The 12,004-nt window shown below is 60.0% G+C and overlaps 1 protein-coding gene across 1 annotated transcript; it reads right to left on the bottom strand.

Moving 5' to 3' along the window:
- Positions 1–110: 110 nt before the first annotated feature.
- Positions 111–11,562, bottom strand: GPAT2 (glycerol-3-phosphate acyltransferase 2, mitochondrial). The gene is made up of 22 exons (XM_081254187.1): positions 11,457–11,562; positions 10,404–10,528; positions 10,156–10,269; positions 9,370–9,443; positions 8,913–9,017; positions 8,550–8,678; positions 6,038–6,137; positions 5,498–5,631; positions 5,089–5,188; positions 4,776–4,988; positions 4,319–4,438; positions 4,068–4,150; positions 3,610–3,728; positions 2,871–2,941; positions 2,539–2,797; positions 2,302–2,450; positions 2,043–2,120; positions 1,386–1,517; positions 1,184–1,304; positions 1,015–1,080; positions 725–780; positions 111–374 (listed from the first exon to the last, which is right to left on the bottom strand). The coding sequence occupies exons 1-22, from the start codon at positions 11,536–11,538 to the stop codon at positions 258–260; spliced, it is 2,547 nt and encodes an 848-aa protein (XP_081110313.1). The 5' UTR covers positions 11,539–11,562; the 3' UTR covers positions 111–257.
- Positions 11,563–12,004: the final 442 nt, after the last annotated feature.

Below are 12,004 nucleotides of genomic sequence, written 5' to 3' on the forward strand. Positions count from 1 at the left end.
ACTGGGGAAGCAAAGAGCAAATACAGTCACACCAAAAAGAAAGACACTGCTGAGCTTGGGAAAAGAGGACTCATCCAGTCCTCTCGTTTATCACACCAAAGGAGGCAGAAAGCAAGAGATGGCGAGGGGCAGTCAGACCTCAAAGGTGTTACAGTGCAGCTGAGGGTTTGCAGCTCCTCCCAGGCCAGCCTTCTGGCTCCAGGGCACAGCTGTGCTCTGGGGCTGGGAGGTCTCAACGCCGGCCCCTCCTCCTAGTTCTAGCTACAGATGAACTGCCGGATGAACCGTTCCAGCTTTTCCTGATTGTCCCGGCTGGCGAAGGTGGGGGACAGGTGCAGCATGGGGCCTGCGGGGCTGGACGTCTGCTGCAGCACCTGGGCCACAGAGAAGGGCTCTGAGCGCTCACCACGGGCGCTGTGCCCCTCCCCTGGAAAACTGCAGTGAGACCTGTGGCCCCGTGAGCCTCAGTGTTTGAGGGCAAATGCTGCCTCTCAAAACACCCCCAGGGCCCCACCCGGGAGCAGAATGAGCCAGGGGTTTGGGAGACTGAGAGGGGCAGGAAAACTGTCCTACCTCCTCCAACATCTACTGTCACCACACCTACTCGTGGGAGACCCTGGGGAAATCCCAGGGTGGGTACAGCTGGGCTGCCCTGAGCAGCTCTTTCAGGGTATGGGGGTGGGAGGCAGGGGGACAGGAGGGTGGAGAGACCGGCCCCTCTCACCCCCAGGTCTCTGAAGGTCCAGACGGCACTGATGGCGAGATTTGGGTCCACACACTCTGGAGGAAAGAGAAGTGAAGGCTACGGAAGGGAGCCCTGGGGCCCAGCTCCTCTCCTACTCTTGTCTAAGGATGGGACAACCGAAGGATAGGGCTCAAGTTGGACCCAAAGGCCTTCTCTGTACCCCTCAGCCAGCCTTCCTGGAGTTGGGCTTCCACTGCCCACTAGGGGGAGGCAGCCACCAGCAAAACTTCCCCACCTCCCAGGGCCTGGGCTGGCTGCTCGGGACTCACCGAAGAACCCTTCCTCCTGGGCGGTGGCTTCTAAGAACCGCAACAGCTGCTCCACGTAGCCCGACTCTGGGGGGGAGAGAGGTCTGAGGCCTGGGGCCCCACGCAGGCAGGGCTCCCACCCTGAGCTCTCGGCCTCTCCTCAGGACGGCCGCGGTCGCGCGGGCCTCACCAGTATCCGGCAGCTGGCCCCGGTGGAGGAAGGTGGCAGCCTGCGCAAAAGTCTTGAGCAGCGGGCTGAGCAGGCGGCAGAGGAAGAGGAAGAAGTCAGGGCAGCGTGACTGCTGGCTGAGCTGGAGGGGGACAGGCCAGGGTGAGGGCGGCTCCCACCGCCTCCCGACGGCCCCCTCCCCTGATGGCTTCTCCCAGCGCACCCTGAAGTACCGGCCCTCAGCCTCCTCGAAGTCGTCGCTGTCACTGTCGGTAAAGTCCCCACTTGGTTTCCACAGCAGTTTCGCACTCAAACGCCGCCGCCCTGTGTCGCAGGCTGGCCGGGAGCCTGGGGTCTGAGGGCCGTGGGAGCCATTGGTCCCTGTCAGGCTGGCCAAGGTTCAGCCCCGAGGCCCCCAGGCCGGGCACATAGCCAGCCAGGGAGATGAAACCAGCACACGCAGACCTGGGGAGCCCAGGAGGATGCCCCAGGCCACACCAGACCATCACAGCTGTGGAGCCAACTTGCGGGGTGAGAGGAAGTGAGCACCCACCCTCGAGGGCCACAGCCCCTGTGGACAAGAAATGTGGAGAGCGGGGCTTATGCAGAAACCCTCGGGTGCATTTGTCCAATCCTGTCACTGTAGCTACACACGGGCCCAGAGCAGATGCGGTCTGACAAGTCCCATGGCGGGGAGTGGCGAGGCGGGGACCAGGCTTCTCTCTCTCTGCTAGGCCAAGGGCTGTACATACACACCCCCCAACACAGACGCACCCCACACACACACGCCAGAGGAGGAGCCCAGGCCGCCGTCACTCGGGGGGAGGCTGAAGGAGGCCGGACCCCAGGCAGGGGCTTTGTCTCCAGCTGCCCCTCCTACCTCCTTGGCAACTAGGAGCCCACACTGGATGAGGCGGTCCAGCACCTCCTGACAGTAGCAGTAGGAAGACTGGCAGGGCTGGGGAGAAAGAGGCATCCACGTGGCCTCAGGAGAGCCAGGCAGGGGCCTGGCCAGAGACAGAGACCAGACCTACTGCCGCAGGACATCTTAGGGTCAGGGCTCGGGCAAGCGTGGGCCCCCTCCTACAGCCAAGAAGGGGAGGCCCAGGACTGAGCTGGGCTGGTGGGAGAGGCCTGACCTGCAGCAGCAGCAGGTCCTGCGGCAGCAAGTGCATCAGCAGCAGGATCTGGTGGTACAGCTGGTTCTGGCTCAGCAGCTCGGTGCCCTGCAGCTCCCAGGGTCCCTCAGGCGGCACCCTGCCCGCCAGCAGCCCCTGCATGGCACAGGCTGGGGGAGGAGGGGCCGGACGTGAGGAAGGAGGCCATTCCCCTCACCCCTACACACATCCCACCCATCCCAGGCCCTAGGGACTCACCACCCACGGCCTCGCTCAGGAAGGCGGGCAGCAGCTCGGAGCTCAGGCGTGCCAGGTGCGTGAGGCCTGGGCCGGGCTGCAGAACCACCAGCAAGTCCCCCTGCTGGACGCGCAGCAGGGCCACGTGTGGCCGCAGCAGGCTCAGCGCGTGCTGCACCAGGCACTGCAGCTGCCCTGAGAAGCCCACGTCAAAGCCACGCAGCAGCGTCTCCTCTGTCAGCCAGGAGAACTCCCCCAGGAGCTGTGACAGGCACACGCCCTGGGTGGGCAGTGAGGGGCTCAGCGGCAGGGCCACGCCTCCTCCCCCAGGCCCCCACCCCACCGTGCCCTACCTTCCGGTGCTTGAACAGCAGCAGCGTTGCCATGATGGCCGTGCTCATCACCGCCGAGCTCGCCACGCTGGCTAGGGCCAGGGGTGCAGGGATGCTGCTCAGGGGCGGAGGCCCGACAGCCCGGGCCCTCCGCCACCAGGCAAGCCTTCCCAGTCAAGCACACACCTCCCTGACAGCAGCCACATACACACCCCCATACAACTCCACCCCTGGGAAGGGGAGTGCAGGCTTGGTCCTTGGGTGCCACCCTCCCCAGTGGAGAAGTGGCATTTACCAAGTGCATGTTGAGAGCCAGGCTGGGAGCTCAGGGACCTTCCCTGCCTCTTGCAGGTCTACTACCCACCAACCCCCAGTCTCTGCCACAGAAGGGACACTTGAGAAGATGGTAATAACAGTGCTGTTAAGAGCCCCCTCTGGGCTAGGCACTGTGTTACGTCCCTTATATACATTGTTCAGTTCAGCTGATGTCACCTCAAGAGAGTGAAGTGACGCGCCTGAGGCCGGGCTGGGCGGCCGCCTGTGTGCCCTCACTTAGAGGCTCCATCGCGTCCTCCCTGACTGACCCCCTCCTCAGGGGCAGGGGAAGGTGTTCCACTCTTCTTCACATGTCCCAAGTGGGCCATGCAAGAGCGGGCAGGTGCAGAAACCCACCTGGAGAGGACGGCCCTGACGACTGGCCCCCTCTGAGAAGAGAGCGTTCAGGAGCCTCCCGCAAAGGCCAGACCGAGGTTCCCCTCACCGTTCAGGACGTGACGGCTCAGCCTCCTGACCAACAGCTGGTCCTCTTCCTTAAGGGCCAGCAGGGGCCCGGTTACTGGGGTCCACTCCTGCACCTTCTCAGCGTCAGGGACGACGGTACTGGGATGGAGACACAGATCACAAGATGAAGGGACCAAACCTAAAAACAGTCACGGGGGAGCCCAGAGCTTTCTCAAAGGTGAGGGTGTTTCCCATCCCCAAAAGAGGTGGCTTGTGTCACCCTAGTCCCTTCCAGGCCTGTGTGCCCTAACCCACACTCAACTTACAGGCACGGAGGGGTGCCTGGCATGGTCTGAGATGACCCAAAGTTATGTGGTGGGGGGAGGCTGGAGCTGGTGACGTGTTTGTGGTTCTGGGAGGAGGGGGTGCCAGCTCACGAGCTAGGGCCTAAGAGCTGCCTGCCTTGCCCCTGAGACCCTCATCTTCCTCTGCCCTTACCGTTGGCCCAGCACGATGGGCTGCAGCAGCTGCTCCAGGGTCTGCCTGCTGCCCCAGCAGATTCTGGCGCTGATGGTATATTCCTGCCCAGGACAAGGCTCTTAGGTGGTCTGCCCTGACCCACCAGGAAACCTGCGTACAGCCCATCTGAAGTACGTAATGCTACCCCTGAAGTGGCCTTGAGGGCCAGGCCGCCAGAAGCCCTAGGACAGACCCCAGGTACTCCCAGCCTTGCCCAATGGGGTCCATACGTGCAGGGAGAAGGGCTGGGCCAGATGCACACGGACGCAGGCTCGGCGGCTGCAGCCCCAGCCTCGCACGCTCCACAGGACAGCCAAAGCTCCGGTCCACAGCCCCAGTGGGGCCGAGGCCTGCAGGGAGAAAGGGGTTTGGGGAACCGGCCTTCCTGGGGCACACTTTCTGCTCAACTTGATCTTGGGCCTAAACTACTATATGACCATGACCTCTCCAAGCTCATTTTATCACCTGTGAAACAGAAATCCCTCCCTAGCAAGGTCTTTTGAGTATGAAATGAGAGGATGACTGTAACGGCCTTAGCAGGTGCCACAGGATAATGACCGTAGGGCTGAAATTCCTTTGCACTCCCCCCTTAGCCAAGCCCTGAGGGGAACTCAGCCACAGACACAATACTGTGCCTCCTCTCTGGAGATGGTGTCCACTTGGGTACCCAGGGCAGGAGGGTCTCACGTGGTATGTGTCACGGGGTGCATCTGGAACCAGGTCGTAGGTGATGGCCACTGGCACCAGCATAGCATCTGGGACAATGCCCACCTGGACCGCCTGCACCACCAGTCCCAGCCAGGTCTGACCCAGGGCTGACAGCCGAGGCCCCTGAGCCCCAGGCAGCTCCTCCAGGAAGATGAGCAGGGGCTGCCTGCTGACCAGCAGCTGCTCCACAGCCTGGAAGTAGGTGGGGGGAGGCAGGTGTCAAAGCCAGAACAGCAACAGGCCCCCGTAACCTGGCCTAACCCCATAAACAACCACTGGGCACAGCACTCACCGCACGGACTACAGCCCTTGCAAGGACCCCCTCAGAGCTGTCCAGGCAGAGGTTGGCCTCTGGGGGCAGGAAAAGTCCCCCAAGTTTCTTCAGCAGAGCTCTGTGGGGCACAGGGCAGATGAGGGAAGGCGCTGAGGAGATGGGACCAAGCAGGAGGCCAGTGAGAGCCTTGGTCCACACAGGGCCAGCCTGGGTCCTGCCTGAACACTCTGAGGCCAGGCATGGTCCTAGAGCCCACAGCTGACCCTCCATCTGAGCCCCACAGGCTGGAGTGGCACAAAGTTGAGAGCAGAGGGGCCAGGAAGAGGGCCTCCAGGGAGCTGCAGCCAGAATACTGCCTGACATCCCCACACCCCCGTCCCGGCCTGGGGACCTCTCCCTTGTATGTCTAAGGGCACAAGACTTTTACCTGAGGATGGGGGAACAGGTGCGGGGATCCCAAGCCACACGGAGCACGCCCAGGCCCTGGGAGAGCAGCACAAAGGGCAGTAGGATCCCATCCAGGAGCGACTTGTGGGTAGAGAGGAGGACGAGCGGCGAGCCCTGCTCCAGGGAGAGCCAAAGGGAAGTGCCAATCCACCCCCCACCCTGAAGATGCAGGGAGCCAAAACCTAGTGCCTACAGGCCCAGGGCAGCCCCGCAGGGAGGGAGCGGGGGAGGGAGGGTTCAGCTGAGCAGTTCTTCCTCTGAGCACATCTCCCCAAAGCAGAGGAGCTCTGTCAACAGCTTTTAAGGTAATGCACTGACGTAATGGTTGTTAAGACCAGGATGAAAAGCCGTCAGAGGAAGCCTCGTGGGAGCAGGACCGTGAGACACAACGAGGAGGTCACCGAAGAGCACTGGGTTTTTCCCACCAGCCGGTGGGGCCGCTCCCGACTCAGGGCCTGGCCTGCCCCTGCTCCTCGGTCCCCGCCATCCCGTCCCCGTCCCAGTGGAGGGTGGGCCTTACTGCCTGGGCGGCCTGGTGGACCATCTTCATCTGGCCCTTGTGCAGCTGTACGTTCAGGAAGAGGCAGTTCAGGATCCGCAGCAGGGCCCAGCTGAACAGCCTGGAGAGCAGCGCCCAGTCTGAGACATGGCAGGGCGCAGCCCACGAGGCGGCCCACGGCAGCCCAGAGGGCCGGCCAGAACTCCTCTACGGTGGGCACTACTGCTGTCCCCACTTTACAGAAGAGGAAAGTGAGGTTCAGAGAGGGCACAGAAGCTGCTGGATAAGCGAGAAAGCCAAGAGCTGCGGGTGCTGGGACTAGCAGGCGGGCCCGACAGCAGAGCCTGCGCCGGCAAGGTGCTGCCGTCTCCCAAGACGCCCTCACGGTGCACCTGCCTCACGTCAGCCTCCGAGCATCCCCGCCTCCATTTACCCCAAAGGTGACCAGAGAACCAAGACTCTCTCCAGGCACAACCCGGCCTTGTCTCTGCAAACTGCCGGGAAGAGTGCACTAAAAAGGGAGGAGTTAGTGATACAAGAAGGAAAGGGGATAACTGAAGGGGCAAAATCTCTGGGGAGGGGTTGTCCAGCGGCCCGATGTGGGGCACTGGCTTTAGATGGGGACAGAAGCGTAGGCGCAGGCAGCGTGGAGGTGTGCGGGACACACAGCATGTCCTCATCTGATGGCTTCTATTTCTCCACGAAGCATGAGGCGGGTGGTCAACAGTGGGTAAGTTAGAGAAGGAGCAGTCTAGATTGGAGCCTTGGAGGGTGCAGTGTGCCCCTCTGAGAATCACACTTATAAAGGAAACAGGTCCACCCAGTGTGTGTTTCTGCTTAGGTGCAGAGAAGGCAGGTAGCTGAGTTCAAACACAGCCAGGTTGTGCCCAGTGACTCCTTCACAAGGGCACTTTCCTCACAAGGAGCCCTGGAATCAAAGCTAGGCCTGGAGGGCAGGAAAGATGGAAACGGGGGCTGATGGCTGGTGTAAAGGTGCTCAGGTCAAGGGACTGGAAGTCTCGAAAAAGCCAAAGAATTGTCACATGGAGGGCTGGTCGTAGGTCACCAACAACCTCTACTTCCTGTCCTTGCTCAGTTGACCTCTTAGCACTTTCAACACAGCCGAGCCTGACACGTGCAGCCCCGTGCCCTCTTTCCCTCAATGACTCACGCATCCCCCGGCTTGAAGCACCATCTGTGTGCTAAAGCTCTGCAAATACATGTTCCTGGCCCCAACGTCTCTTCTGAGCTCCAGACTCATATATATATATATATATATATAAGCAGCTGCCTCAGTGCCTCCACCAGCATGTCAGGTGTCAGAAGCGCTTTATGTCCAGAACACCTTTTGTGGGCCAAACTCGCTCCTCCCCACGCCTGCCCCCTCCCCTCCAACCACACCACCAGGTGCTCAGCCAGAAACCCAGCTCTCCTGCAGCTCCCCCTTCCCCCTCACTGCTCCCACTGCAACCCTCCAATCCATCAGTGAGTCCTGATAATTGCATATTGGTCTCTCCATCCGTCTTCCTAAATTCTACTGTCACGCCCATCCCCCATCATTACGTCCCACCTGGACTAACAAAACAGCCTCCCCAGATGATCTGCTCTCTACTCCTGACCTCAGTTAATCTTGTTGTCACTTTCTGCTTATGACCTTTCCATTGGTCTTCACCGCACTTGGAAGTCAAATCCAAACTTCTTGTATGGCCCCGCATACCTGGCCCCTTCTACCTCTCAGTTTTGTCTCCAACGGCTCTCTCCCTCACTTGCCAGCTTCCGACCACATCAGCTACTTGAGCAAGCCTGGCCCTTTCCTGCAGCCACAGCTCACGCTCTTCCCTCTGGTAGGACTGTCCCCTCACGTCCTCACCTCCCCAAGGCTGGCTCCCTTCCCCCTTTTGTCCCTGGCTCACAAGCCCCTTCCTCCCCTCCAGGTATTCAGTCCCAGCCCTTGTCCTGTCCTTCGTGCAGGCGTATGTACCTCTCCTCACTCTAACCTGTGCATCCCTCCATTTCCCCAGAAGAGTGTCCTGCATCTAAGAGGAGCTCAGACCTGTGCAGGACAGGTCAGGAGGGAGCAGGTAGTGAGGGATGAATGTGGGGGGGAAGAGGAGGGCCTATAAGATGGAGGAACCAGCCACCTCCTGTCTCTCTCCACAGGAACCTGACCTGGGGAAAGGTGGAAGGATAGAGGAGGTACTGGAGTCTAGGTCTCAACCAGGGGTTCCGGGGTGACCCCCAAGCCCCAACCCCCAGGACAGATACACACCACCAGGCCAGCAGTGGTGAGAACGTGGGCTGGAACCCGGGGGCTGGCTCAGATCAAAGCCCCTCCCCCTTATCCAACTGGTCCCACTGAGAAGGCAGCTGTCTTCAAAAGGTCTCTCAGTGTCCAGATCAGGGGCTTACTCAGACTGGTAAACGTAACACCCAGCTCCCCAGGAGGGGAGTCTAGTCTTTACCCAAGCCCAGCCAATGCTCTCTCCCAAAGGGCAGAGGCCCCAGCCCAAAACACCCTTCAGTACAGAGTTACCTGAGCAGGAAGGGGCGGGGTGGAGCCTGGATGTGGCCCAAGATGCGCTGTACCTCTCTCTTCACGTGGCTGGGTACCTGGCCTTCCCCAGCCCCTCCTGGGGCCCTCCCTGGGATGACATTCTGAACGCTGTGGTGTGGGAGGCAGTGGTGTCAGGCTGGAGCAGGCCTAAGTTCACTTCCCTCAGCCCCACAGAAGCCCTAGGGCACAGCCTCCAGTCTTCACCCTCCATCTTTAAGGAAGGGCCCCAGACCAAGCTAACACTCTAGAAACCAGCCCTTTCAATCAGCCCTGCCTACAGCCTTTGTCACCCCTTCAAGGATCCCAGAAGTACCAGCCAGACCCCAGTCCCTGCCTCCTTACCCAGTGCTTTCCACGACCTTCTGTGGGGCATCCTGGCAGGGGGGTATGTGCTGCTCCAGTGACCACAAGAAATAGCAGAGCCTCCGAACCAGCCAGCCCCGAAACCTGGGCACAGCCCCCAAGCAGGGGGTAGATCTCTCAGCGGGCCCACCCCTGACTAGGGCCCAGAGAGGGCATTCCATCAGGAAGGGGTCACCCTAGCCCCATGGACTGGGAACGACCGAGCCTGGCTTATCATGGAGCAGGAAGAGGAGGCGCCTGCCCACCTGTGGCCTGTTCCTCCCCCTCCCCCCAGTGAGCAGGGTGCAGGCTCAGGGCCTGAAAGCTCACAGAAGGAACTGCAGGAAAGCTCCAAGCCTGTGGGTTTGGAGCAGAGGAAGGAAGAACATGATGCCACAAAGCAGGGCCCCAGCAGCCCTGCACCCAAGGGCCCTGCCCCACCCCCAGCTCTGACTACCTGGTATTCTCCTCCTTCACCAGGATCACGTTGCAGAAGCCCAGATCCGTTATGCTTCTGTGGAAGAGGGACTCCTGCCCAAGAAGGGCAGGGACAGCATGTCCTTGGGGGGCCTTTGCAAACCGGCAAAGGAAAGCCCCTGCTCTGTCTTCTGTGGTCTTTGCCTGATGGACCATAGAGTTTACCGGGAGACAGGATTATAGCTCAGCAGTTCCCAAAAGATGTTTGACCCCAGGTCCTGAAGCTCACTTAGGAAAGAGGGTTCCATGGTCAAAATGGAAGAGCCGCATCCTCCGTAGGATCACCCTCTTGGAGAATAGCATAGTAAAGTCTCTGAGAAGTTCTCTCATCAACAGCAGAGAACGTGTAGCCTCAATCCCCACCAGAACCCTGGGTCCCATCAGCACCAGCACGTGGCACGGACACACACAGCTCTGCAAGCACGTGCTGAGCGCTCACGGGCTCTGAGTGGGCAGTGTCCCTACAACTGAACAACAGGACTCACGCGGGCACAGTCAGACCCCAGCCCTCTGGCCATGCTCCACACCTCCTCTCAGGCCCCTGTACACTTCCCCACCCGACTCTCCCAGGCCTGGGAGCCAGGAGCCAGCCCCAGACCAACAACCAGCCAATCCTAGTGCACCCATTCCATGAAAGACAGCAGAGGCAGGTGCAGGGGAGGGCTGAGGTTGGGAGACATAAAGGAAGCCGCCTCCCAAGGCCGTGGGAGCCATGGCTCCCAGAACCAAGCTTCGCAAGGTAGGGCCTGGCGCTACCATCACTCACCCAGCTCTTGGGGGTGCAGATCTGGCAGCAGCGACCCACAAAGGGGCGGTATCTCCCCAAGAATGGGATGACAGCCTCCAGCTTCATCCCAAAACCTGAGGACCACAGGCTGGTCTGGAAAAGGGCCACAGGCAGAGATGAGAGGACTCAAAGTCCTTGGCAGAGGGAGGGAGGCTCCAGGAGTGAGGGGCACAGGACGGGAGGTGGGAGGGCAGGGGGTGTTCTGGGAATGGGAAAGGCTACACTACCTCCCGACCATTCTGGCTGCTTCTCTGCTGGGTTTGGAGTCTGGCTTCCAACATGGCGTCCACGGGGTCTATAACATCTGGGAACCAGCCACCTCTGCCTCCCTCTCTCTCCAGAGGAACCTGACCTGGGGAGAGGAAGAAGGATGGAGGAGGTACTGGAATCTGGGCCACAACCAGGGGTTCCTGGAGTGAGCCCCATCCCCCCACCCCAGGACAGACAGACAACACCCAGGCCGGCAGTGGTGAGAACCACGGCTGGAATCTGGGGGCTGGCTCAGATCAAGGCTTTCCCCGCAACACCCGACTGATCCCACCAAGGAGCCAGCTATCCTCAAAAGGTCTCAGAGTGTTCAGATCAGGGCTCCCTCAGGCTAACGTGAAGGAGATGGTTTGTCTCACCATCCACACCCACCCTGCCATCTCACGGCACAGATGGGCCTGTACTAGAGACTCAGACCCTTTCTGTGCACAGGGAAGGAACAAGGCTGCACTGGCAGGAAGGAGGCGTGAGACTGCCAGAGAGGAACAGGACCATTGTCACGAGACCACCAGGTCCTGCTCAGATGGTCTTCCCCTCGGCACCAGAAGACAGCCCTTTATCCACTTAATCATTACAGCAATGTGGGCCGAGGGTACTAGATGGGGGACAGGTGGGGGGGTCAGAACACAGAGCGATGCCACACGGACCTGTTCCCAAGGAATGGTCTTCTGGCTGGAGATAAGACAGACTTTTCCACAACTGGTACCCTCTTACATAGCACTCTGCATAGAAGACCCCACTTGGTATCTCCTCAGCCCCCTCCTTCCTACCACAATATAACATCTATCTTCCATAAGACAGCACTGAACCCCTCCCAGCCCAGAAACTGGGCCCTAAAAACCCTTCTACCCTGATCTCTCACCACATCCCTGATGGGTAGGCTGATTCAGTTATTTACGTTATCCCTAACCCCACTACAGCGCGCACATACCTACCCAGGAGTGCCTTCTCCCTTCCCTACCACTTCCCCAAATTCTGCCCACGGCTCTAAGTCCGTGATGCCTCTGCATCACCTTCTAGGTTTTTCCTCTCTTCCTTGGTTCCCCCAGCCCAAGCTTGTCGGGCAAGAAGCCTTCTCCAGGGCTGAGACTTCATTTCCCCACATCATCTGAAAGTATCCTGAGGGCAAGAGCTGCAACTGACTCATCTCTGTATGCCCAGCAGCTTGCCCTGCCCAGAGGAAGGACCCAGGAAATGCTACATGACTGACTGTAACTTCCTCTCCCAGAGTTCCTCTGGGTCTCTTCTCCTCTCCCCAGTTAGCAGTTTAGAACCATGAGGCCAAAGCAGTACCAGGATCACAATTCCCCAGTGCACGGCTCTGGTAGCCTCATCCCAAATGCACTTCCTCCTTTGAAAATGTTCTCACAGCCCCAGTCACAGACACTTGGGAGTTCCCAAGCCCAAGCTGCAATCTGAGGAGTCCTGCCTGCTTTGCAAGGAGGATGTCTGCTCCCCAGCCTCAGAACACCCCTACTCTCAAACCTAACCCCACTAGGTCCATGCTAACCCTAAAAGACAAGGCAAGGGGTAACTCCCCGTCGCCAACCAAGTCAACTAC

Source organism: Mesoplodon bidens (genome assembly GCF_964165515.1).
Source record: "Mesoplodon bidens genome assembly, chromosome: 14".
NCBI classification, from domain to species: domain Eukaryota; kingdom Metazoa; phylum Chordata; class Mammalia; order Artiodactyla; family Ziphiidae; genus Mesoplodon; species Mesoplodon bidens.